Source organism: Ambystoma mexicanum, chromosome 9 (assembly GCF_040938575.1).
Source record: "Ambystoma mexicanum isolate Mex_15411 chromosome 9, UKY_AmexF1_1, whole genome shotgun sequence".
Classification (NCBI taxonomy): domain Eukaryota; kingdom Metazoa; phylum Chordata; class Amphibia; order Caudata; family Ambystomatidae; genus Ambystoma; species Ambystoma mexicanum.
In genome coordinates this window covers 638830694-638857517 of record NC_090931.1, presented here as the reverse complement: position 1 = coordinate 638857517, position 26824 = coordinate 638830694, and the positions used below count along the sequence as shown (strand labels likewise).

Here is a 26824-nt window from a genome sequence, read left to right as displayed (position 1 = left end):
TCACCGTGACCATGCGCCCCAGCCAAGAAAGCGTGAGGGGTGCCCATCTTTTGAGGTCGCTACTGACCTGAGCGAGGATCCCCGGGAAGTTGCACTGGTATAGTTGTGATAGATCTCTGGGGATGGTGGTGCCCAGGTACCTAGTGGATTCTCGTTCAATTCTGACCCCCAGAATATCGGTATTGCTCCCGATGTCTCGATCCCTCGGGCCCATGGGCATGATACTTGATTTAGATGTGTTTATCCTCAACCCAGAGAAGGAACCAAAGTGGTGTATGAGATCGAACAGCCGGGGTAGGGATTCTTGAATATTGGTTAGGTAACTCAGTATGTCGTCTGCAAATAGGGAGAGTTTAAAGTCACACTCTCCGCACCGTATTCCCGTGATTTCTGGGTCGTTCCTAACCGCTATGGCTAGGGGTTCCATTGCCAAAGCATACAATAGGGGCGACAGGGGGCATCCTTGCCGGGTGCCCCAAGAAAGGGAAAAGGGTTCTGAAGTGCCTCCGTTAATCAACACTCTCGCCGAGGGAGCATTATATAGTGCCGCGACCCACCCACAGAAATTGTCTCCCAGGCCCATCTTTCGGAGAACCCTGCCCATATAAGGCCACTCGACGCGGTCAAAGGCCTTTTCTGAGTCTAGTGAGAGGAGGTACCCTTCCACTCCCTGTCTAGATGTCTCGTGCATAAGGTCGAGGGTTTTTCTTATATTATCTGACCCCTGGCGCCCCGGAATGAAGCCCACCTGATCCCCATGTACTAGGGTAGAGAGGAGCTTTGCCAGTCTATTCGCTAGGAGTTTGGCCAATATTTTAACGTCAGTGTTAAGGAGGGATATGGGGCGATAGGATTGGCAATATGTGGGATCCTTGCCCTCTTTAGGCAGGACTACAATTAAAGCTGACATCATCGTGGGTGGGAGAGTGCCTTGGTCCAGCGCAGCATTGAACATCTTAGCCATGAATGGGGCAAGCGTAGACCTGTAGGTCTTATAAAACTTAACTGTAAAGCCATTGTCTCCCGGGGCAGTGCCGCTCTTTAAAGAGGATATAGTATCTATTACTTCTTCTGGGGAAATGGGGTATTCTAGCGCCTCGGCTTTATCGGGGAGAAGGCCCGGGACGGGGAGGGAGTCCAAGAATCTGTCAACGTCTTTCCCATCCCCCGCATATTCTGAGCAATACAATTTTTCATAATATAGCCTAAATTGTTCTGCTATCTTGGTGTCCCTCGCGGTCGAGTCCCCTTCCGGGGTGTGGATTGAATTCACCCTCCTGCTATTCCTAAGTTCACGAAGTCTCCAGGCCAATATCTTATCCGCCTTTTCCCCCTTTTCCATATACTTTTGTTTCAAAAATGAGAGCTTCCTTTCCGTTTGTCCCACTTGAAGATCAGCCAACTTAGCTCGCAGCCCCTGCAGTTCCTCCCACTGCCCAGGAAACATCTGTGTTTTCAACTTCCCCCCCGGTTGAATAGCCTCTATCTTGTCCTTCAATAATTTCTCTTCACGGTCCCTCTCCTTTTTTCTCCCAGACCCAATACCAATAAGGGTGCCTCTAATAGTTGCCTTAAATGCCTCCCATACTCCCATGGTACCGACCTCCCCGTTGTCATTAAGGGTAAAGTAGTCTTCTATGGCTGCCAGGAGGGATTGACGTATCTCCCTGTCTTGCAAGAGGAGGTCGTTACACCTCCACCGGGATCCAGCTGCCGGGGCGGGGGGAAGGCCGATCCTAATCTTTACCATATCGTGGTCCGTCCAGGGGACGGTCTCTACTCCTGAGCTCGAGACCTCTCCCTGCAGTGAGGAGTCCACCAGGATGTAGTCTATGCGTGAGAAAACAGCATGTGGCTTTGAATAGAATGTATAATCGGGGTTCCGACCCTTCTCAGGTATACACGTGTCACACAAACCCAGCACCCCATTCACTTCCTGAAAGGCCAACGCCAGCTTCCTATGGAGACGGATGTTGGGGCAAGGATTTACAGACTTCCTATCCTGCTCGGGACAAAGCACCATATTGAAATCCCCCCCCCCCCACCAGAAGGGTGCCCTCAGCGAATGCCATTATTGTCCCTTTCATACCCTCCCAGAAGGTGTCCTGCGCCTCATTCGGGGCGTATATGCAAACCAATGTGAACAAACGGCCCCGCACATCCCCTTTTACCATGAGATACCGACCCTCCGGGTCTGCCTTTGAAGCTTTAAACCCAAAATGGGCCCCGGGGGGACACCAACAGAGCTACTCCCCGCTTCTTTGCTTGTATAGAGGCCATGAACACCTGGTCTATGGTTTTGGCTTTAAGCTTAGGCTCTTTCCCCCGAACCCAATGAGTCTCCTGCACAAAGAGGAAATGTAGCCGCAGCCTCGCAAATTCCCTCATGAGTAGCGACCTCTTTGTAGGCGAGTTAAGCCCACGGACATTCAATGACCCCACTGTCAAGGATTGGAGTGAATCATCCATTAGAGCACAGGTCGAGGCTCATAGCTCCACTTTCAGAACAGCAAGCGTTGTTGCTCCCACAATGCTTTTGCAACCCATAGATGGCTCGAGACAGCCCCCGGGGTGTGAGAAAAACCCCAAAACTTGGCGCGCTATAACTGTAACCCCAACAACCTAACTCCCCCTCATCCCACCCCACTCCCCCCCTCCCCCCTAATCGCCTGGTTGATTCGTGGCATCATCCAAAAACCCAAACCAGGCCACCATTGTCTCCCCCCTCCGGGCTCATTAACTCTTCATAAATCACAACTCGAGCCCCCCCCCCCCCCAACCCCGGGTTCAATGCGAATCACAGACTGTTGCATCACCCTCCATTCACAAAGTCAAATGTCAATTTCTTCGTCGGGCACCAGAAGCTCGCTTTAGCTACTCGAGGGGGCCGGCGATGCTGGAGCCACTCTCCTGAATTTCCTTTGGCCACGAACTCTGCGCCTTTCCTTCGGAGCTTTATTCCCTTTTGGGCCTGTCGGGGATCGCTCACGATCCTGGTCCCCCATCTCAATGCTTGGATTGTCTAATAGCTCGCCCGACACTCTCTGGATATCGTCCTCAGTGATCAGGGCGTACTTGTAGCCCTCAAACTCAAAAGAGAGTGAAAATGGATACCCCCACCTGTATCGGACTCCCTTGGATTGGAGCATCTTTGTCAGCGGAGAGCAGAGGCGACGTCTTGCAAGGGTGAAGGCCGACAAGTCTTGGTATACCGAGATCTGGGCTCCTTCCCACTCCACCGGGCCCTTCTTGCGAGCCAGTTCGTGGATCCTATTTTTTTCGGAGAAGTAGTGAAAGCGGACTAAAACAGATCTGGGGCCTCTGGAGGATGCCCCTGCTCTATGGGCTCTGTCAATGGTGGGTTCGTTGGTGTTGGCCCCCTCAAATAGCACTCCTATTACCGCATTGACGGCCTTGATGATGTCTGCTTGCGTTTCACCATCGTGTTCCGGGAAGCCTAGGAAACATAAGTTACAGCGGCGTTCCCCATTCTCCAAATCGTCCATTTTTAAAGGAACATTTCTCTTCTCTTCTCTCGAGCTCCGACAGGCGCATGTCAAATTGTGTCTCGAAGACGTCGCTCGAGGCTGTATTGTTCTCCAATGCCTGGACCCTGTCATCTATATTGTCCACCTTTTTGTCTAAGGGGTCCAGTCGTAGGGTAATGTCCGCCCTGAAGCCTCTAATTTCTTCCAGAAGGGCCGCCATACCCCTGGTGACTGTGCTTGCATCCGCCGATTCCTGTTGCGTATGGGCCGCCATTTCAGGGGGCGTCAGGGGCTCGGGAGGCGTGCGACGAAACTTCTGCAAGGATTCTCTCCAGTTCATAGGCCCTCCCCAAGCATACCTGCTCTACGGGGGCTTCACCCAAATGTTTGTATCCCAGACGGCCTACTTATCTCAATCGCTGACAGCGTCACAGGAGGTGGGGGCCAGTGTCTGCCTTGGGGCAAGGAGCAGCGACTCAGCTCTGGGGGGTCCGAGTCGCCAACCAGTTTCCTCCTGTAGGTGAGGTTTCCTCCTCTGCAGGGTTCCCCCCACGCCTCACACTCCTTGAACAGCTCAACTTCGCTTCCGTCGAATCAGTGATAAAGTTTGACACTCCAGGGGCTAGATGCGTGGAGAAGACTCAAGGTCCCGTGCCTATCCCTTTATGCGGCCTGCTGGGGGTGATCTCTTTCAACGGGGCTCCATATGCCCCTTCAGATTGCCTGGGGCTTGCACTGTTCGGTGGACGCCCCGTTGCCCAAGTGTATACCGGGGGCTCACCTCAGCCTCTCTCCTGCATCCAACCTTGATAACCCTCTCGGGGGTTGCCCAGCCCAGGCCCGGACCTCCTAGGCTCGAGTGCGCCACTCGGCCTGAGGGAGTCCGTGCGTTGCGCGTTCAGGCCCGTGAGAGGCCCACCTCCTGCGCCCCGCCGGCGCCTCCACCCGGGCCCTCAATTCACCCTGCACGGGCTCACCAGGATCCGCTTACTCCAATGGGTGTTCCCCCGCTCCTTTTGGCGAAGGCCTTGTCCTGGCCTCCCGTTTCACTGTGCTTTCATCTCTAGCACCCGGATCAGCCGCGTCTGCCCCCAGGAGCGTATCGCCACCACCAGATTGTACCAGGCGGGGGGGGGGGGGGGAGCCGCCGGCCGGGGTCGCCAGGGCCCTCTGCAGGCCTCACTCGGGCCCGGGCTCACCGTAGATTTCCGCTGAGCAGCGGCGCCGCAAGGGGGAGGGGCTTCTATCCCTCGGGACTCGAGGGCTCAGAACTCCGGATCGGTTCCACCTCGGGGGCTCAGATTCGGGCTAGGGGCGCCCGGCACCTTCATACAGGCGGGTGTGGTGCCAGCTCCTCACTCCTGGGGTGTCGGGGGGGGGGGGGGGGCTCAGGTCCCGCGATCTGTGCCCTGCTGGGGAGACGAGCGGAGATGCATCAGTCCATCTCTGCGCCCCCTGGTGGATCCTTCGCATTAGGCTTTTAAATGCCTAAAATGGAGAAATCGCCTGCCAGTCCTGTGGGAGATAAATCTATTCTGGAGTGCCTCAAAGTTTTGGAGTCGCTTGGCCCAGATTCGACTTCTAAAGTAATTTGGTCTTCATGCAAAGAAGTGGGGGGGAGGTGGGGAGGGAGTGCTAATGGGACGCTCAAGTGTTTAATCAATGCCTAACTTGGGTATTCTGCCTACAAGACTTTCTGGATCCCCCTCCCCTTTACGATTCTGAGTCTTCGATGTTACTTGACACAACTGTGCTTTCTTGCCCCCCGGCCCCCAACAGGTTCCTTTGGATCAACATTGGCCCCCTGCCAATGATTTAACTATGTCTGGGTCCACTTTATATGCTTTACATTTGATATACTTTAAATGTTACCTTGTCCAGCCTGGTAAAACTGTATGAGGTTAAACGCAATGACTTTAAAGACCACGACGACTTATCAACCATGGCATACAAATTATCTTTGGTTTTCATGTGTACCAAGTGCACCAAAGGTTATTATTATATCCGAGGCCAACCTAACCTCACGATCTGTCAATCAGGGCAACTCAGCTGTACCAGAGGGGTTGGATGATTGTATAGCCCCGTTGAGTCCATTGCCCATGAATACGATTTCGACTCACAAGGTCATTGTATTTGAGGGATTGTTGCCTAACCAAGATGCACATTTATTAAGGGACTTTGTGGGGAACGTTATATGTACAACAAGTTATCTTCCAGTTGGTAGTAAATATAAATCTGTGTTTGCAAAATGGGTAAAAAAAAAAAAACACACTAAAAAGAATAGTAAAGGCTCGCACACATTATTCCTATTCCTCCTCCTCCTCCTCATCACGCTTCCACAATGTCGCTATTGACAGACACTCTGCCATCATCTCTAAATTGGAACAAATGCCCCCACCCCGTACCTGCCCACAGGCTGACCATCAAAAGCCCCCCCTCGATACAAACCTTCAACTCATTCTCTCCCATTTCACACCAGGAGTTCCACTCACTTGTAGCGGAAAGCCGCCCTTCAGGCTCCCCTGAGGACCGTTGCCCGCCCGCACTCCTCAAAAATCATCCTAGTCTCAACCTGTGCAGGTAGTATCACACACTCAATCCTCAACCACTCACTCACATCTTTCCCAGAAGCCCTAAAAACCTCCTACATCAAACCCTTACTAAAAAAACTGGCACTCAACCTGCTCCTCCCACAGAACTACCGGCCAATCTCCAACACACGCTTCATGGCCAAACACATGGAGTGGACAGCATACAAGTAGCTTGGTCTATTCACTGAAGCAAACAACCTCCTAGACCCTGTGCAATCGGCCTTCAGGCCGCTCAGAGAAACAGAATCCTCCCTAGTCTCGGTCTGGGATGACCTAAAAAGAACAGCCGACGCAGAAGGTTGCGCTGTACTCATCCTCATTGACCTCTCTGCAGCCTTCGATACCATTGATCACACTATCCTACTAGACAGGTCACAAACACTAGGAATCAAAAACACAGCCCTCTCGTAGATCATCTCAAATCGCTCACAAATCATCCATCTCCACCAGTTTACCTCTAACTCACGACCAGTAAGAAAAGGGGTCCCACAGGGAGCATCCCGATCGCCCCTAATCTTCAACCTCTACCTACAACCCCTGTTAGCAATCATCTGCTCTGACAATCTTACTTGCTACAACTACGCAGACGACACCCAGATCATCCTTAAAATCCCAAAATCTCCATGCTCCGACAGTCCGGACCTGTCATCATGCCTCTCAGATATTGACCACTGGATGACGACCAACCAGCTCATCCTCAACCCTGGGAAAACTAAAATCCTAGTCTGAGGGAAAACAGCGCTCCTTCCCCAACCAATTCTGTGGCCTCAATCCCTAGGACCCACACCGGCAACTTCAAACTTGGTAAAAAATCTTGGCTGCACATTGGACACAAACCTATCTCTCACCCAACACACCACCTCTGTATCTAAAACCCGTTTCTTCCATCTACAGATTCTCTGGCATATTTTCCCTTACCTCACCTATCCTCACCGCTTGTCGGCCATCAACTTGATCATCCTGTCACGCTTAGACCACGAAAACTGCCTCTATCTAGACGCACCAGCGTTTTAACTAAGGAAACTGCAAAGAATCCAAAAAAAATGCAGCACACCTGCTCATTAATCTACCTCCCAGAAAACACATCAGCCCTACAGTAAAAGTCTTCCATTTGCTCCCGATCGGTCAACGTGCTACCTTTAAAGCCATATGCATCACCCATCGGGCCATTCTCAACACCGGTCCGGAATTCCTTCAAGAGAAAATCCTGAACTACCAGCCCCGAAGGAGTCTCAGATCTCGCACAGCAACATCACCTAGTGGTCCCACTTCACAACTCCTCCAGGATGGGTGGATCCTTGTTCTCGGTCCAAGCACCGATCATCTGGAACTTCCTACCCCTACACATTTGAAACACTGAAAATCACCTGAAATTCAGAAAGGCACTCAAAACCTGGCTTTTCTCAACATCCTCTTGACCCCCCCTCTCAAAACCATATCGCTGAACCCAAATACAACAACATTCTTATCCACCAATTACAGCAGGTATGCCGGCAGCGTTTGCAGCGGCTCACCATGACAAATTATCGCCTCCCATGCACAACACTCCTACCCACCAATACCGCAGGGAAGCTGGCAGCATTCACTGAGGCACACTGCAATAAACCTTCCACTTCTGAAGAAAAACAATACTTCTACTGACTAAATATCTCACGAATGCCAGCAGCTTTCGCAAAGACACTCCACAACAAACTTTCACCCTCCCAGCTGTCCTCCTTCTCCCCCCATCATCCTCCTGATCCCCCACGCCCTCCCCACTCCTGGAAACACCCTGCTGCTCAGACTTTCGCTCCAGAGTGACCACAAATAACGAGACCATGCTGTCCACATTGGACAAAGAAAAAGAACGATACAGCCGAACTACATCAAAGCATAGGCTACGTATACCTTACACCATGTCTGTGTACACAGGCACGGCCATCCATCAATGCATGAATGCAGCTATGGCTATGCCATTCCTGTCTAGCAGCGTACATAGCCGTCCACACTGAAACCCCTGACTTACCTCTGCAACTAGCGTACAGGGACTACCAACGAAAATAAAATTTGATATAGCTGGGCACACATTGAACCTTCAGCAATAGCACTCTACCATAAACCACCAACAGCGCCCACCCACATGACTGACCTCTGGCTCTGCTTACTGGTGCCTAGCCAGCCACCTAAGTCCGAACCCGGCAAAAATGCACACAAGCATCTCTTAATCTAAACTCCTAAACTAAAATCTGGCACCATATGTTTCATTTCAATGAGTGGGAACAAGGAATTTGAGGTTTTAGTACCTGGTTCGTTGGACGGGTTATTCCGTTAGTGTTCAGTTTTGGGAGTCTACTGCTTTTATCTGACAATGTTTTCACAAGCAGTTTCCTGACAAACCAGCATCGCTAGAGGGTGGGGGGAAAAGGCAGCAGTGAGTGGGGTAATACGGTCATGCTCTGACCTTTCTGGTGGATCACTACATCAGGGGTGATCTTGCATTGCTAAACCTACTGGTTCGGGGCACTGGGGTGGAGATGGGACCCTGGGTATCTGGCTTGCGGCTCTGCTGCACATGGCATTAGGGTTTTTAGTGAAGATTGTGTGGGATGTATTAACCCGCTTATGCTCTGCCCTGCGGCATCACTGTGTGCTGATGGTGCCAGAATTATCAAATTGGCCATAAAAGCCTTGTGCGCGCCAAAACCTATGGAAATCGCGCTTTACAACACAAAAAGATGGCTGCCAAATCTACCATGCATGTTGTCAGTGATGGAACAGAGAGCGAACTCCTGAAACATGTCACTGTGCTGTACAAGTAAAAATAGAGCCTGCATGAAAAGCAGTGCTTTTCTGAAAGAAATCCAGATTCTTGTTTTTAAATCTTTTTCTTGGTTGCTGAAACTGCAGAATGCCGGTACAAAACACCATCAAACATCCAATATTCTCGCTGAGTGTTACAATTCACTTAGTTCAAGAAATCATTATGAACAGACAATGTCCTGAAAAGCTGAATTTGTCATCAAAACATTCATAGCAAAAATGTGCCTGCCTATGAGATCTGTCAAAATGTGGGCACAGTACCCCCGGCCACCTGAATTACAGCTGTCAGAAGCCCGATTTAAAACTGTAAACGTATACATCTGAAATCTACTGTCTGAAAATTAAGTGACCTGTTATTGAGAGTAACCTAGGTTGTAACTGTTAAATCCCATGGTTTAGAAGCTGGAATAAGTGCTCTAGCTGCTTGTTTTGAAATTGCAAGTTTGTTTTAAACCAAGAAAAAATGTAACAAAATGAAATTAAGCCTGCATAACAGCAATCAAACCAGTCCAGCAGCTTCCCCCACAAAGGCCAGGCATCTCCCTTCTGTTTCACCCCATCAGGAAATCACACCTCTGTGATTATTTCGATCAGGGGAGGAGAACTGAGGCTGCAGGGGAATGGGACAATGGACTTTCTATGGCTGAAAGGATATGCAGAGTGTGAAGAGCTGCAAGCAAGAGAAGGAGGCAGAGACAAACCACCATGGGCTGCTTAACAAAGGCCAAAAGCACATTTTGAAAAAAACGGATAAATTACTGTGTAAAATTGTAAAAATTATAGAAATAATAGCATTGTTAATGTGATTTCTGGATGCACATTTTGAGAAACGCCAGAACTCTGTGGGATGTTCTGGGAAGTAGTAGCAGAAAATATGTTTTATTCCAAATGTATTTATGCCAAAAGCACGAAACTTCATACTCTGATGCCCATATTCAATAAGCACATTTGTACAAATTTTCTGACAAACTGGATATTGTGTTCCGGACAAAAAGGGCAGAATTCTGTCAAAAGCAGACACAAGATAGGATTGGAGGAGTAGATGCTACACAAAATCACAAAATATGTAAAATATATATATATATATATATATATATATATATATATATATATATATATATATGATTGTTATTGAGATTGCACACATGTAAATATGTATTGTACTAAAAGTAGATTTTATGTTCAGAGGGATAAGGGGAGGATTCTGACTCATAAACCCACATCATCATGGTGACACCCTGTGTTCTTCTCCAATCAAGGGAGAGAAGAGACTCTAGCCAATCGCCTGCCTAAGGAGGCGCGCTTAGGATAAACCAGCACACACCACCGTTATCATAAGATAAATAGAGACAGCTAAGGACTTAGAAGGACACACAGATTAGCCACTATCCTGATCCTGGCGAAGCACCCTGAAGGAGAGCCATCCATTTTCCTTGCTCCAGACTCCATAAACTTGGCAAGCAGAAAGGCCCATTCCATTAGTTGAACCATTTTCAACTAGGCCTTGAATTTCCAAAACCAGAAATAATCCCACAAAATCTAAGGGGAACAAAAGAAACACCCAGGCTGTGCTGTAACTGCTTTCCTGCTAAAATGATTATTACCAGAACCAAAAGATCCAATCCCCCTGTTCTGTGATGTGACCAGAGAACCATTGAAGACCCGATCCAGTCCTGTGCCGAGCTGTGACCAGAACCATTGCAGACCCACTCCAATCCGGTGTGCCCAGCAGACTATCCCTGACGGTTCCATTTGAAACCCATATAGTGAGTATCTATAGATAGGACGGTGTCACTAGCATATGTACTGTCCATAGTAATCCCTGTCTTAAACCCATCCTCTCTTGTATTCAGAACCGGTAGTGTTAGGAGTATTTTTGAATTGTCAGAGCTTTTCTTGCACTTAATTTCTCTCATTTGTTTTCTAAAACCATAAATCATTAGTGTTGTGAATAAATAAATTGAATCCCAGAAAGAAATTGAGTATCCACCACATGAAGGGTCCCTGGCCAGGATTGATGGAGATTCATGTGTGGCATTCTTTTTTTCTATAGTCATAACCTAGTATAAAGAAATCCTGTTCATCTTTTAAAAGCGCTTCCCTGTTTTTTCCATTCCTGCGCCTATCTCAGAAAAACGACCACCACTAAAACGTCCATACCTCAATTCAATTACCATGCTAGAAACGAAATTTCAAATCCATATAGTTCTCCCGCAATCGCGATTACCGTGCACGGAAAGGTTTGCCGCAAATTTTGTTTAAGGAAATCTCCATCACGTGTAAAACAGCTTTTGATTGCACCCGACCTCAGCCTTAAGTTTGCACATTGCTTATCAGTGTCAAATCATTGCTAGTGTTTGTCTGCAACTATCTAAAGCCGCTCCCATTCGAATTTAAACAATTTCAGCAATTTCGTCTATATTTAGTGTTTTATCCAATCAAGATAACTTTAAAAAAACATTTTGACAGTTTGCCAATCATTGCTGTTTCTCTCTTGTGTTGCTGGGGGGGAAAATGGGATTGACATTTTGTTTGAATTCTGCATTCCCGAATTCTGTTCTCTCTCCTCCTATCTCTTTACATTGCTTGTTGGGGGGTTGAGGGGTGTGCAGGGGGAAATAGTAACCACATTCCTATTTGATTTGAAGAGACCCAAAAGTATTATTTCTGTGCTGAAGTGTTTTTTGCTCACTATTACTCCTTGTGATTAAAGAGATTGCTCAGTGTTACATCACCCCATTGGTGATTATTGCATACCCATTAAACATAGTGTGATTATATTGTGAACTACATAAATAAATATTTTAACTTTGCAAACCAGCCTGATTCCTGGTTCAGTGTGACCAGGGAGGAGGGGAGGAAGGAGAGGTGGATTCCAAGAGAGGGGAGTGATAGATCGAAGTGGTACATCGTTCAGAATAAAAGAACTTTAAGGATTTCAGTTGTGCATTACACGCTAGTCGTTGACTTAGGTGAAGTGCCGGATTGAAATCACTTACAATTGGCATTGCAATGGTAGCTTTGATTAGACATCTGGTGGGGGTGGGCGGAGGGGGTTGCTTGCCATTCTATGGTGTCTTCTATGATTTCCTTGCTTTCAATTAAGAGTACGGCTGAGAAGGTTCCCATTCCATCGCGGTTAACAAGCTGCTTTGTCCCTGTGATGATTAGCTGGCAGTATTCTTTTCCTGTTTTTCGCCTACATGGTTATTGCATGTACTTTGCATGGTGTCACAACTGAGGGATGAACAGATAACACAAAGCCAGATGATCAGGAACACGTCTTTTACTACAGCATAAAAATAATGGATTTTAGTTAACTAAAATCACTAAATGAGAATTCTACAATACAAAACACATTAGGTTTCACTATATGGCCTTGGTCCGAGTCCTTCCCTCTGTCCCCAAGACTCCTTATTCCTTCAGGAAACAGAAAGTCACTCAAAGACTTTGGGGGTTTTAAGTGCCCTGCACTTCTTTCCTGGCAGTTGTTGTTACTGGCTTGGCTTTCATGGTTGTGTCCATGGCATCACACATCAACTTTAGGAAATTCCAGCACAACTATCCGTGCCTTGGGTCATCTAGACAGGGGTCAGACTCCTTAAGATCCTTTGCAGGATCAGGGAGCACCCGGGTGTTGTTGGGCATAACCCATTGATAAGCTTTGAGTCCTGCCTGGGTAAAATTACCCCACCAAGCTAGGAGTCTACCCTAGAATTTGGATCTCAACCAGCCCACTCTCACTGGTCATCTCATCTCCATCTGCCCTCTTCTGATTTTCACAATCTCCTCCAATGTTCTCTTTCTCCTCCTTTCCATCGCAATGATCCATACAAATGTATTCTGCTTCTCATCCACTGCTCTCCTCTGGTCTTCCCCCTTCACCCCTGTACGGTGCTATAGTTTATCCGCTTTCTCCTCTTGGCTGTTACTCCACTTCCTATTTCATCTCCTCTCTATTGCTCTACATCATCTTCTCCTCCCCGTTTGCTCCTTCTAAATACTCATTGCCTCCCCCTCCCCCCCTTTCACCTCTCCTCCTCCGTCACTTCCTCTACTCCCTGATGGTCTCCCTTGCTCTTACTCCTGATGGCCTCCTTCTCTCACACTCTCACGCCCATCATCACCAACTTTGTGAATGCATCCTTGAACACTAACCTAGTACCAGCTAGTATTAAAGAAGCCTGGGTCACGCCCCTCTTGAAAAAACCTACTCTAGACCCTACTGGGCCCACCAATTACAGGCCAATAGCAACCGTCCCATTTCTCCTCAAAATATTGGATAAACTAGCATATAACCAAGTTCAAGCTCACCTCGAACAAAACCATCTCCTTGGTACGAGGCAATCTGGCTTCCGCCCCAACCATAGTACAGAAACGGCGCTCCTGGACTTACAAATACAGATGGATGCCGTCAGAGACTCAGGGAAACTCTGTATTCTCCTCCTACTCGATCTCTCCGAAGTGTTTGACCTAGTAGACCATAATAAACTGTGCTCCACACCAGCTAAAAACTTCAACTTCTCCACCGAAGCTACTACCTGGATCAAATCCTTTCTTGCTGACCGTACCTCCAGGGTCTCCATAGGTAAAGAAGCCGCCAACCCCATCGCAGTGCCCATTGGGGTCCCCCAAGGGTCCTGTCTCTCACCAACACTATATAATGCTTATACTAAACTCTTTTTCTCAGCGTTAGACGATATGGGTGTCATCTACACCAGTTTTGTAGATGACACCCAGATCCTCATCCCTCTATTGGGAGATTACATTCAAGACACCTACACCATTAACAAAATATATGCCATAATCCAAAATTGGATGGCACTAAATAGCCTCTGTCTCAATGACGAGAAGACTGAGATTCTCATAGTGTCTACCTAGATTCCAATCTCACCATGACCAAGCACATTAACGCCCCCTCTTCCTCCACATCCTACACTGCCAAACTTATTACCCTCAGTCGCCAATTCTTGACCCCCACCAACTGCATCACGCTGGCAAGAGCGTTAATTCTATCCAGGCTTGACTACTGAAATGTGCTCTTTCTGGGCACTTCAAAAGCCAACCTAAATAAACTCCAGCTCATTCAAAATAAAGCCCTTTGCGCCGCCCTTGGAATAAGAAAGTCAGATCACATTTCTAATATCAGAAGAGACTACCACTGGCTCCCCATCAAAGCTAGTCACTTTCAAAACCCTGTGCTTCACGTTCAAATGCATCTATTCTAGTGCCCCCATTTACCTCAACCACGCCATCACCAGAAAAGCATCCAAGAGGCCCCTTAGATCCAACAGCCAACTACTCTTATCTATCCCTCGCTACAATAAAACCAAGGCAGGAGCCAGCAGCTTCCAATACCTAGCCCCCACATATTGGAAGACTCTTCCCATCCTCATAAAAAATGAGGATACATTCTCAGGTTTTAAGAAATCCCTGAAAACGTGGCTATTTAACTAAGTCTAAGACCCCATTCCATGCCTCAGCGAAAATTTCTGTATCCATCTTTCACTGAAACCCTGTACTTAGTTTTTATCTTGTATGCTTTGTCTTCATGTATCTGTATTGCACCCAATTGGCACATTTCAAAAACTGTTTTAACCAAGCCGTCTGTAACCTCGCCGTGATACCCAAGGGTCTGGGTGTGTAATAAATGCAATAAAATAAATAAACCCACAAATCTAGAGACTGAATCCCCAACCTCTGCCTAGGTGAAGACACTCCCTTGCACACCCTGGTCCATAAATAGAACCCCCAAATCCAGAGCTAAAAGCACCAACATCTGTCCAAGGGTAGACACCACTTGCACACCATAGTCCATCAATGCACAGAACGTTGGCGATAAGCCAGGTCTCTGCACTTACATAGACTCCTCAACAGAACCTAGAAACACAGAGATGGAAGCACCAACCTCAGATGAGCAGGAGCATGTACTCAAAAAGGCAATTCCAGGCAATTCTACCAAGAAGATTCTCATGGCTATAGACAGTAGTACTAACCTTCACTGGAGAAGTTGCACATTGCCACCCTGCTGCTTCCACGGAAACCGCAAACCCAGAGATAGCAGCACTATCTTTTGTTAAAGAGGGGACACCACCTCCACACAATGCATCACCTATGCACATTAAACAAATAGTTGTGTGTACATAGCATTAACTGTTACACCGCTAGACTCCCAAAACCTGGAGATGGGTGACACAGACAGACAGACAGACAGACAGACACCCCCCCCCCCCCTCTCTGCCGATTTGCTGGAGCATCACAAGCACTGCTACGCCAATCAACCCTGAGCATAGGCTGCCAGAGGTCCTTGGAAGCCCTAGAGCAGTCAAATGGGTGATTGGGGGTGGTGGCAAGTGCTGCCCTTTGGTGAAGAGGAAACCCCTACATTCACAAACCCTACTCAACGTTGCACCAGGTGGGGGTCATGCTAGGCAGTGCATCATTTAACAAAGAAGTGAACCGGCAGGATTATTTTAAAAGTTTAATGACACCATGCACTCGCGAATTAGTGGAGGCTTCTCTGCACAGCAGATCGACCCCGTGTCTCGCTCACTGATCAGTGGAATTGTCGGCAAATTAAAAAGCACCGCGTCGGTCGCATTCCATACATCAGAACGTAAATAAAATATCAAAAATCAACGGCAGTCTGGACACGGTCAATCAATACTACCCTGACTGGTTAAACGCATGATTTGAAGTGCTCTGCCATCTGAATCACCACCGCCAATTTGCCAATCTCACAATCTTGTTCATTGGCCCTCTGCCTCTTGCGCCATTATTTCATCGCTTCCTTCAATTTGGTCCAACATGCGCAGTGGCTCCTTTTTTCTTTTAGCTTGAACTCGATGCTCCAGGCAGAGGTCAGGAGTCCCCCACGAAGTTGCTATATTGAAGACGGGGCTCACACAGCTCTATCAGCCTGCAAGAGGAAAGGTAAGAAGGTGGTCAGTGACAGCTGAACCTGTGTGTGCTCACCAACGAAAGGGAGGACACATTGGGGGAAGCCCACAAGGGAGTTATGCACAAAGAACCATGATAAAGCAAATGAAAGATTTTTAGTTTTGGCTATTGTCACCTACAAGCCAAAACTATTGCATTAGAGTACAGTTAGGAAAAAAATGGCATGTGAGGAGGGACACAGCCTGAAGGCGTTGTTTGGTTATTTGGCCACCCATTGACTGCCCATGGCCATGCTAATCTCCATTTCCATTCCCACCCAGTTCCTGCCCCTCCCCGCACAAAACACCTGCTCATGGGAACTCTGAGCTCGCTTTAATCAAGCCTTACCATCAAAATGGCCGCCTGAAGTGCCTGCCAACGTTTTTTTCAAAACAGTCTTCTGACAGTGAATTACTTAATTGGACCCGTGAATGAGCTGCAATTAAAATGTCTTAACCAGGTCTGCCTTCAACCACTCAATTTATAAGCACTATGCGTGTGCTTTGCTGAATTCCTGATAAAAACAAGTATTGGCAAAGCCAACAGTTGTGGCCTTTGTGCAAGTATTTGGCATTTGACAGGTCCTACTATTAAATGCCCAGGTACTCGCACCATTTTGCACCTGCTACCATCAATGGCCAGTCAATACCACTAGGGCAGTGCCTTTCCAATGCCTACACAGAAGCCCAAACTGTTGGCATTGCCAATGCTCGTTTTAAAAACTCAGCGCATGCCATCAGAGGATTGTGGTAATGACAGTGGAAGACTTACAGGACCACACAAGTAATTTAAAGTAGTCTGGCGCTGGGCACGTTAAAAGGGTAGAAGGGGCTGGTGTGAGCGAGATTGGAAAAGCTACAAGTGTAGGCAGCAGAGGTCAAAGTGTCAACAAAGGTTTCATGGTGTAGAGGTGGCAACAGCGGGGGATTATGAAGAGGCCCCGGTTCTGGTGGAATCAATGACACGGATGAGCATAATGGATGCAGAAAAGGTAGTCTTTTTTTTTGTTTTTTTTTTAAGGATAATCAGCCCCTTGTGAGCCTAAGAACTTTTGTGAAGCTAGTCCAATCGATAGTGACATTTGCTGAGATGCTGGCAGAGCTGCCACACAAAACATCCACAGTTAAGAGGCAGACACAAGCCAGCAGAGGTGTATTCCCGTGTCCTTGCTACCCAGGCCAGTTACACAGCTGCATTTCACTGCAGATATATTCCAGAGTAGAGGAAGACGGCCATTAAAATTAAAGGCACGCCAGCCAATCTTAAATGTCACGCCACCATTCACTGGCAATGGATGGAGTCAAAGGTCCAGTGAAAAGGCAATTGCAGCTCCTCAAGCCCAAAGTGAAACTGGGACATAACATTAGAGAGATGTGGAGGGGATTCACTGCGTTATGGAGACTATAATGTATTTATACTGGACCCCCGACTGCCACAATAGTGTCACCGAGGCTCCTCCCGCACTTGTGTATTGTGTCCACACGGCAGAGAAGTAGGTCATCACAAGTGTGGGTCGGGGAGGCGAGGGGAAACCCATGCGGTGTGCCCAAGGCTGTCACTGTAGTGTTTATGATATAGGATATATGATATTTATAACACGCCTATACACAAGCGTTTCAAGGCGCGACAAGGTAAGGGAGAGGGAACTGAGGGGAGACAGAGACAGTGATCTTACCAGGCCAGGTGATTGAGATTGCGCAAGTGCAGGGGATGGGGGAAAAGTCAGCTGGTGGCAAGTGCAGGGGTAAGTGCAGACACCAGGTGTCATGTGCTGTTAGGGGGCTGTAGAGATACACAAACAGTCCCTGAGTGCAAGGGTTGCCTTGGGGGGGGGGGGCAGTGCAGGTGAGTAACTGGCGGGGGGACCTGGGCCCGAGATCAGAAGGTAACCAGTTCAGTTTCAGCCAGGAGGTCAGCAGGGAAGAGGAGGAGAGAAAGCAGAAGCAAAGAGGAAGGTCTTGAGGTGCTTCTGGAACCGGAGATGGTTCTCCTCAATGTTCAGAGAGGCAGGGAGGCTGTTCCAGAGGGAGGGCTCAGGAGAAGAAAGATCTACCAGCAACTTGTTGCTTGGAGAAGTGACTGACCCGCAGGGAGTTTGTGGCGGGTGAGCGAAGAGCTTGAGAAGGAAGATATTTAGGAAGAGAGAGGTGAAGGTATGGAGGCCCCAGACGGCCTTTTGAACTTAACCCTGGCAGCCACTGGGAGCCAGTGCAGGGAGCTCAGTCCTGGAGAGAGACAATCTCAGGGCTTGAGGCCAAGGACACATTTTGCAGTCCTGTTTTGGATGAGTTGCGGAGGGTAGAGGGAGGTAGATTTAGAAAGAGGCTGTTGCAGTAGTCTGGCATAGAGAGAACCAGGGCTCTGGAGACAGTGAGCTTCTGAGGGAAGGAGAGGCAAGGAAGAATACCTCCGAGTAGGTGCAGCTGGTAGTGTGACTTCTTAGAGACATCAGAGATGTGAGGAGAGAAGGAAAGTGTGGAGTCGAAGATGACCCTGAGGTTTTTAGCCTAACAGGTGGGAGCAGGAAGAGCGGCTTACAAAAGGAGAGTGGCTTCCCTAGCACTTGCTTAGACTATAGAGTCCAATTTAAACATAAATTGAGTTGGAAGTTGGTCTCTGTCTGCGAGAGGCACTGTGGTTAGGTCTGTTCTTTTTGTTGTTTTTTTAGGAGTGGGCTGGTAGTTGGTGCGTCAATGACAGACTGCCTTCTCGGAGGACTGGTGGGCACCTGGCCGAAATGTAACCTTTATTAAATTACAATCAGGGGGTGCAGGGTCGGGTGTGCTCAGAGCTGCAGAAGAGAGAACACTATTAAAAGGTTCCCCTCGTCAACAGTAAAGTAGCAAGTGTGATTCTGTCAGTGGTTATTTAAGGAAACACTGCCATTTGTGGATTGTAGGCCAATGTTCCACGGTACAGGGGGCGGGAAGTTTAAGTGGATGGCCAACTCTGAGCTACGCTTTTGGATAGCACTATCGATTAACTCAATAGCCACCTGGCATATGAACAATATTTTTTGAGGATGACAAATCTTTGCTTGGACACTGATCCTACTGAGGTTCGTGGTGAAAACGAACCCAAGCCAATGCCACCTTCTAAATTAAGGATAGCTGGGGATTTTCAGACAGTAGTGCATCTTCTCCTTGCCAAGGTATGTGCACTTTATGAGTAAGGACTGAATGTGTGAGCGTGAGAGTGTGCATGCACTCAATAAAAAGCCTGTCAATGACCCTCCCCCTTCGCACTGGGATCTAGTATGCTTGACAACAGCTTTCCCTAAAACCTTTTTTTGTGGCGAGGACCCCTAAATTATTTTTAAAGTTGTCAGTAACCTTTCAGGAACTATTAACAACAGCCCACAAGACCCTATGAAAAATTATACTTAAATGTCCACTTTTGACCAATATTACTAAGCCAACGTGTCTTGCATTTTCTAGACGTATCTTGGGGCAAATTCCCAAACCAGGCCATAAAATCCTCAAATTTAAAGAGATTTATTTTTTAAAATCCTGTCCAAGATTGTACAATAGTGAAAGGACGGTAATTGTTAATGCACCAAAGGTACACCCGAGAGAGGATACCTCAGCAGCAACGTGCTCGCCTTGGACGACACAGAGCAACACAGGTTCGATCCCCGGGTCCGCGCTTCGAAACCTCTGGGTATTAAGCGCGTTATAACATATCACATCATGGGGTTCATAGCACAATGTTATTTAAAATGTAAACATAGCCAGACCCTGATGCATAAAATGCACCCTTTTGTATTACCCCACACACGCGCAGAGCACCGCCATCCTGAAATAAGGCCGGACCTAAACCTAATAAGGTTTTCCATATATGAGGACAATTGGACAAAATGAAATGTGACGAGTACTAACTCAAATAGATTACCATTACTTAAAAGAGAACTAAATGAATCAAGATAGAGTTACACTTGTACAACCCCTGGCTAAAGACATAGGTTTCTTTAGCACGTTCAACCAAGGAAAAAGCACATTGAGGCCACACAAGTGGGGAAAGAGCGCTACAATACATAGGTGCTTTACAGTAGACTATTGCCTATGTATTAACATGTGGATTATGAGTCAAAGTATATTTTTATGATGATGTATAAAGTTTATATGTAACAATGTACTGATTAGGGACAAAATAAGACGAACTAACGGTTCCTAGCATCTGTAAAATTGTGAAGTAACAATGTTAGGATGGTGTAACAGTCATTGAAAGGTCATACACACTGCAACTATTTAAGGACACACTGTATACCACGGAATCTAGGACATAGGTACCCGTTTTAGAAGACAGGTGAATTGTATTGAATTGTATTGAACGATTCTTGCCATAGCCCGGTCACGGGAGAAACATTAGCACCTGCCGCCATTTGGATGACGTTGGCATAAGAAGGCTTATTTAGCCCGATTAATACATCCCTTTTATTTGCATACCTTGTATTGAATTTATTTAATTCTGGGGAGGATCCCGACCTAAATATTTGGTGTGTCCTGAAAAGTCCCAATTGCTTACGCGGGGCACTTTTATTTTGGTGCCCAGGCCTAATCTGTGTCCCCGTCTGACCCTGCCCACACCTGGCGTATGCGTCATTTACCCACATTTCTTCGAGGTCTCCAAATCGAATTCCTCTAAAGAAAAAAAAATAAAGCGCTGGAAAAGAGAAGGTTAGCAATAAGAGCGTGAAATGTTTGAGATTCAAAAAGGCCACCTACGCAATGATTGCAGCCGGGAGGAGTAGCACCGCTCCGCCGAAGAGGAAAGGAAATCCCCTCATGAAGCTCAGGGTTGCTGGGTAAAGGCCGTTGAAGACTGCTGTGGCCACCAAGGACGAAAGACCTTCCATGCACGCCACCGAGGCAAAGAGAGAACCTGCAGGAGACAAGAACATACCAGAGGGTCACAATGCAGCCAGGCCCTGGTAACAACCAGCCCAGGAGCAAGACAACACTTACCTGTGAAGGTCCACCCCACATGCCTCGAGTCACAGTGGATTCACAGATTAAGAAACCCCCACACTGGTCTTAGGTTAAACTCAGACACATGGTGGGCAGAGAGCAACTTTGATGAACCACTGTGGCATCACACTGCAAATTCGGAATGCTAAACCCGACTCAGTCCATAGCCACCTCAGCCGCCGAATATTCATACTATTCAACGACTGAAGCGGGAGGCTAGAAGGAAGGGACCGATTGAAACCAGCGGAAGGGTTGCGCTAAGGATATCAAAATCACTAGTTTGTTGCAGGTGGCTTTCACCACATTGACTGTGCACCGTAGCGACCATGGTTGCTTAAGTAGGTTAAGTATTCGCTGAAGAATTCAAGAGAATTGCTCCCTTAATCCTGTGGCACCAGACTGAGACAGCCTATCGAATTCTAATAGAAGGGATCCATTAAAAAGGGGGAGTCTTGACTCTATAGCCTGCTCTTCACCATAAGTACACTGAAAGACAGACATGTTCCTATTCACAGAGGCATCGTTGCACTGGTAAGCGGTGCATCAATGACTTCAGGCGCAAAACACGCAAACAATTAACATGGAGTTCTTCGAGGGATTGCCCTTTCCGAAGTGAAATGACGCGATCTGTCAACATGCTGTTCAGGAGGACTTTTGACATGGTTTGTTTTTAGGTGTGGGCCGGAGGAAGCACATACGTAAACGCGATTAGACGCGAGAATAAGGCTGTCAGGTAAGAGACCGTCCTGCAAGTGCAGCACACGCTGCGCTTGATAGAAATGCCTGCCGTCCCTTCGGGACTAATCTATAAAACGCTCGGCAGCACCACTATTGTCTTGCTGTGCGCAGCGTTGTCGCGCGCACGGGTTTTACTATCAGAGCATTTATAATAGCCAGAATACATAGTCAGTTAAGAATAATTTTTAAACCTTAATTAATACTTCTATGGAAGGAATAAGATATGGGAAGGCAATGAAAGGGCATTATTTTCTCGAAAATGTATGTATGAAATTGATTAATAACGCACAGGATTCACAATATTTTAACGCTTAAGAGTTAAAAGAAACACATTTACCTTGGGGAGTTACAGAATTACTATCTTGCAATATTAGGTGATACTATGGTGAGCCAGCACACACAATTGGAGGTGACATCTTTGATTTGTATTTTTTCGAAGGGATCTAACCCGAGACTCGAAGAGAGACTACTATTTGCTTTAACCCATAAGGGCCAGTAGATGAAAATAAGGTAAAAGACAATTGGAATCCAACTTTCCTTGATTTTCGATAGGATACTACATGTAGCATTGACTAACAAAAATGTGGTTTTGTCTACCTCTTGACCCCCGACATCCCTCCCTATTCCCCACTCCATTTTTTGTCTGGCATTTTCGTTTACTTTGATTTAATAACTTATTTATTATGGTTTGCTTTAACCCATCGAATACTGTAATAATTGGTTAAACATGTGAATGAACACTTCTAATATTTTTTAATTTGGCTTTCATATTATTTTGTAAATATCTGTATAATTTTGTGACCTCTTCTTTTGATTGATATATAAAATCAGCCGTGATTTGAGAAAGGTCCAAGAGGGACCGAAACACGTGTCATCATAAAGGGCATCAATATAATAAAACACTTGTTGAAAAAACTGGCCGCAGTCTCAACTTGGGATCTTTTCTCTTTACTTCACCATTTATTTGTGGTTTTCACTTGGCTAAACCACCACCCAAGGGGAGGCGACCGCAGGGAATCTGTTGTAGAGAAAAGAGCATTTTTTACTCATTAAAGATGTCGCCATGTTAGACCTGACCAACATAGCCAAGCTCTTCTAAAACATACGTAAACATGTTTTGGATGCTTGCAATGTCTAATGTGCAGTGCTCAGCTTCTTCCCAAAGCTAGATTCAATAAATCGCATTGGCAATTAGCCTAAGTGAAAATGTCACACAGCTTTGAAGAATAGCCTAAACTCTTCAAACAAAACACTCTAGAATGAGGCTTAACAGAAAAGTTATAACTAACTTCCTCTACTAGCAGTGATGCAAGCCCCAATTCAACATGTAAGGTACTTTAAGGAGGCAGCACAGCATACAAACTTTAAATGAGAACTACCACCTGATCTGGGGGTCTACGGTGGAATCAAACCACACCGTCCTTTAACATATTTAGTTCTGAGATGTTAATGTGTTAACTACTTTTACAACTTGTCTTTAAGCTGCTAAGAAAGCTCAGCGAGTTAAGTCAATCGCTGCTATTATATGGCGTTTGAAATCCCGACTTTCATCCTTCAATCAAATGAGTGCCTGTTTCGGGTGGGGAATAATAATAGCATATACAAATGTTCCATGTTATGCTCTTTGGTGAAATTACTACATAAGTAACAGATACAACTAGCACATGGATTATACTGGAGAGCGGGAGACACTTCAAAGAACAAACCACATCTTGATTACCACCTTAAGGAGTGTGATCAGCCCTAAGGTACAGCAACAAAAACCAGAGCAGGAAACAAAGGGCAGGATTAGGAGTTTGGTGGTAATGGTAAATCATGCATTATTTGGAAATACCGTGGGCCTCGTTGCAAATGTTCCTGTGCGGAAAATAATTGGTGGTAATTCAGTACTGTGCCTCCGAAATGCAGAGTTTGGAGGAAAAGTAGAGTATTCATCTCAGACCTGCCTGAGTGGAAGAAATTCCACAGAACAGGCTATTTGACCCATGTTCATTTTCAGTACGGGGTCTCCCACATGTGTTAAATTTCTAACATTTGGGGTTTCTCCCCAAATAACCCAGACTAATACAAACATGGACCCCTTGCTCACTGTGCCTTAGAGAGGATCAAAATTCATCTTGCTGAAGAGGTCCAACAAGGCTGAAACAAGTGTCTGGGTTGCTGAAGGTAATGTTGTTCCGAGGAGAATTGCCTAGCATTTTGGTGCTGGACTGCCCTTGTGGATGAGACCAGACTGATATGCAAATGGATTTCTCCTCTGTGAGGGGTGCAGTGAGCTAAACGTGGTTGTAGACCCTCCCGAGTGGAAGAAATTCCATAGAACAGGGTATCTGACCCATGTTCCTTCTCAGTAGAGGTGCTCTCACACTCTTTGTTTTATTCCAACGAGCATCAGATTATTCGACAGTTGCCGAGCCAAACCTGCATATGCGATGTAGCATCCTCTGGTTGGGTGATCGTTCCTGCGAAGGTGTGAAGACTCTGCTCAGTTTTGCTTGCAATACTGTTGTCTTACCAGATGTAGATGGATGTCCAGGAGAGCATGTGCTGCAACATCCACATTCCATGGGAAAGGTAATTCCTGCCAGGTGTACCGACATGGTGCCACTTTGCTTGTCGATACAGGCTACAGTTCTATTGTCTTTCCTTACCGTGATATGGTTGTTCCAGATCCATTCTAGACTCTGCAATCCAGGGAGAACCAGAGGGAGTTCTCTCCATTTGGATGGTTTGGTTTAGTTCTCTGCTGACCATTTGCCCTGGATTACCTGGATCTCTAGGATCGCCCTCAAGCCACACTAATGGCATCCACTGCCAAGACCATGGGGGACTGGGGATTGAGAGAACCCCTTCAGCAGGTTCACTGGTTGTAACCACCATCTATTGTAAAAGCTCTCCGAGATGCTGAGTCATTGTGATCTAGATGGTCAAAGTCCTGTGATGCAGGTACACACTCTGTGGTGCGACAAAAGGGGAGGATGGAGCCTCACCCAAGGGGTAACAAAAACACAAGATGTCCTTTGGCACTGGAAAACGAGTTCCGACTTTTTTTTTACTTGGACTGTAGGAGAGAGTGGGGGTTGCTCTTTAGCCATGGAGATCTGTCCACTGGGAGAGACCTTGCCCTCCGGGATCTTAAATCTGGCTTTAATGATTGTCAGGTCATGTATAGGGTGCAGGGGCTATTTCTTGGAGTTTATCAGAAAATCATGTTGTAAGAAGGTTTTGCCCATACCATCCCCCCCAGAGACTCCCTACCATCAGGCACCGAAGGCCTAGTTGGCCCATCCGACTCAACTCTCTGCATTTTGCACTATGAATGTATTCATATTTCAAACAGTCTTCAATGCAGCATTACTCCACTAGTCTACAGAGTTAGAGTTCCTGTGCAATTTCCCCCAGAGTCGCCATACCATCGACATTCAGCAGAACCACCAATAATCCACGATTCTCTAAAGCCAATGTTGCTTCACCCTCCCACAGATAAGCTTCACTACATTGTCCCCCGGAAGCACCATTTATCCAACCGTTGCCAGAGCCAGCAACCACTCAACGTTGCCCCCTGCCAACATACATTCGCCATGCCCGATGGCCAGTTTTCCATCACTGTTCCCCCCCTCCCCCCCCTCCGAGTGGCCATTCAGACAACATTCAATAACAAGGTGGCTGCCTCCTTACCCTGCTCCGTCTCATCCACCAGCTTGGACAACTTAGAGCGCACCACAGGAGTGGTAGCCATTGCAAAGAAGCGGATCCCATAACCTAGAAAGAAAAATATAAAATGTCAGTCTGTAAAAAAGAAAGACCAATGCAACCCTTCTCCTTTTGAAGCCATATTGACAAGGTTCTATGTCATTTGATTGGCAACCGTTATTTCGATGGGTTTTTTAAGGAATATTTTTATGAGAAAAAAAAAAAAAATTCGAAATTCTTTATTGTTGGTGGTTCCCACCACCGAAGCCGCTCATCCCCTATTATTTTTTCACTATTCCCGACCCCTTATATACACTTTCCCAACCTCCCTAATATATTTCGACGAGTTTTTTCGTTAACAAATATTCGTTAAAAAACCCATTGAAATAAAATCAATGAAAGGACGTTGTACCATTGACAAATATCAATAGACGCTCAGGACCTTGTGGACTGTAATTTATCTGCATCAAAATTAGGGTTGGGGTGCAAATCATCGGGAAGTCACGTAGCCCCCTGTCACGACACCCCGGCTGGAATTTCCTGCATTCTAGGATACTGCCTTTTGCAGTTAGGGAGAATCATTAACCCAGAGAGGGAAAAGTAAGTGTCCTGGCACTTACAAAATGATGTCTCATGAGAATCAAGGCCGTAAACCGTTTGACCCCCTCCTGCCCCCCCCCCCCCGAACACGTGCATCCCATCTACACAGAGCCTTGGCCCTTAGTCTGCAGAAACAAGTCAAAGCCCAAAGGTGGAATGGGGAAGGGCCTCACACCTTTTGCAATTAGATTATTAAAATAGTTATCATATAGAACAGTCATATTTGTAACGCTCGAAAGTGCTGTTCACAATCTGCACTTTGGACCACTAAGGTATGCAGAATATTTCTGATTAATGACTATTGAAATGGCAGAATTGCTGCCTGCAGCAGGCCCCTCCCACTAGTCCTTTGCTCTTTGGCTAACTGAAGTATGCGCAATATGTGATCAACAACTGGAATTATATATTACACAATTGGTGTACAAGTTACTGCCGTTTTCTGTGTCAGCTCGTTACATTTGAATCAATTGAAAACATCATTAAAGCTTCTGCAGGGGGATCAGAACTGAGTCATGTTCCTGGCGATCTAACACCGATTAACCTTAATATGGCGTTATTAACCAGTTCCATGGGCTATACTGGGGGTAACCAGTTCCATGGGCTATACCGGGGGTAACCAGTTCCATGGGCTATACCAGAGTTAACGGCCTGGCAGTCGGAGTTTAAGGCCGAACGAAGCAAGGGTGTTTAACGAGGGCACCGGGACGTTACCCCCGGTATAGCCCATGGAGCGGGTTAATAGAGCTATTAGCACCCCGGGTTACCAAAGCGGTAACCCAGGGTGTTAAAAACGCAAAACAAAAACAAGTATTTTCAATCAATGAACAAGACGCCTCTTCTCTTTCCATGGCGGCCAAACGGATTAAGGAGAAACGCTGCAGGAGCTGCAGTGGCAACCGCCGGTGCAGCACACAGGTAAGTGGGGGGCAAAATGACTGCTGCGGTGGGGGAAAATGGCAGGCTTGGGAGCTGGCGATCAAGCGTACTGGAACGGGAGTACCAGCCCATG

At 46.9% G+C, this 26824-nt stretch overlaps 1 protein-coding gene across 1 annotated transcript in view; it reads right to left on the bottom strand.

Moving 5' to 3' along the window:
• Positions 1-15346: 15346 nt before the first annotated feature.
• SLC46A1 (solute carrier family 46 member 1) overlaps positions 15347-26824 on the bottom strand; it is a 30558-nt gene continuing 19080 nt past the window's right edge. Inside the window, exons 3-5 of the mRNA XM_069615343.1 lie at positions 25201-25284; positions 20542-20698; positions 15347-15797 (exon numbers count right to left, since the gene is read on the bottom strand). Of these exons, the coding sequence (XP_069471444.1) occupies positions 15740-15797; positions 20542-20698; positions 25201-25284 (299 nt within the window). The 3' untranslated portion in view covers positions 15347-15739. The remainder of the gene's footprint in view (positions 15798-20541; positions 20699-25200; positions 25285-26824) is intronic.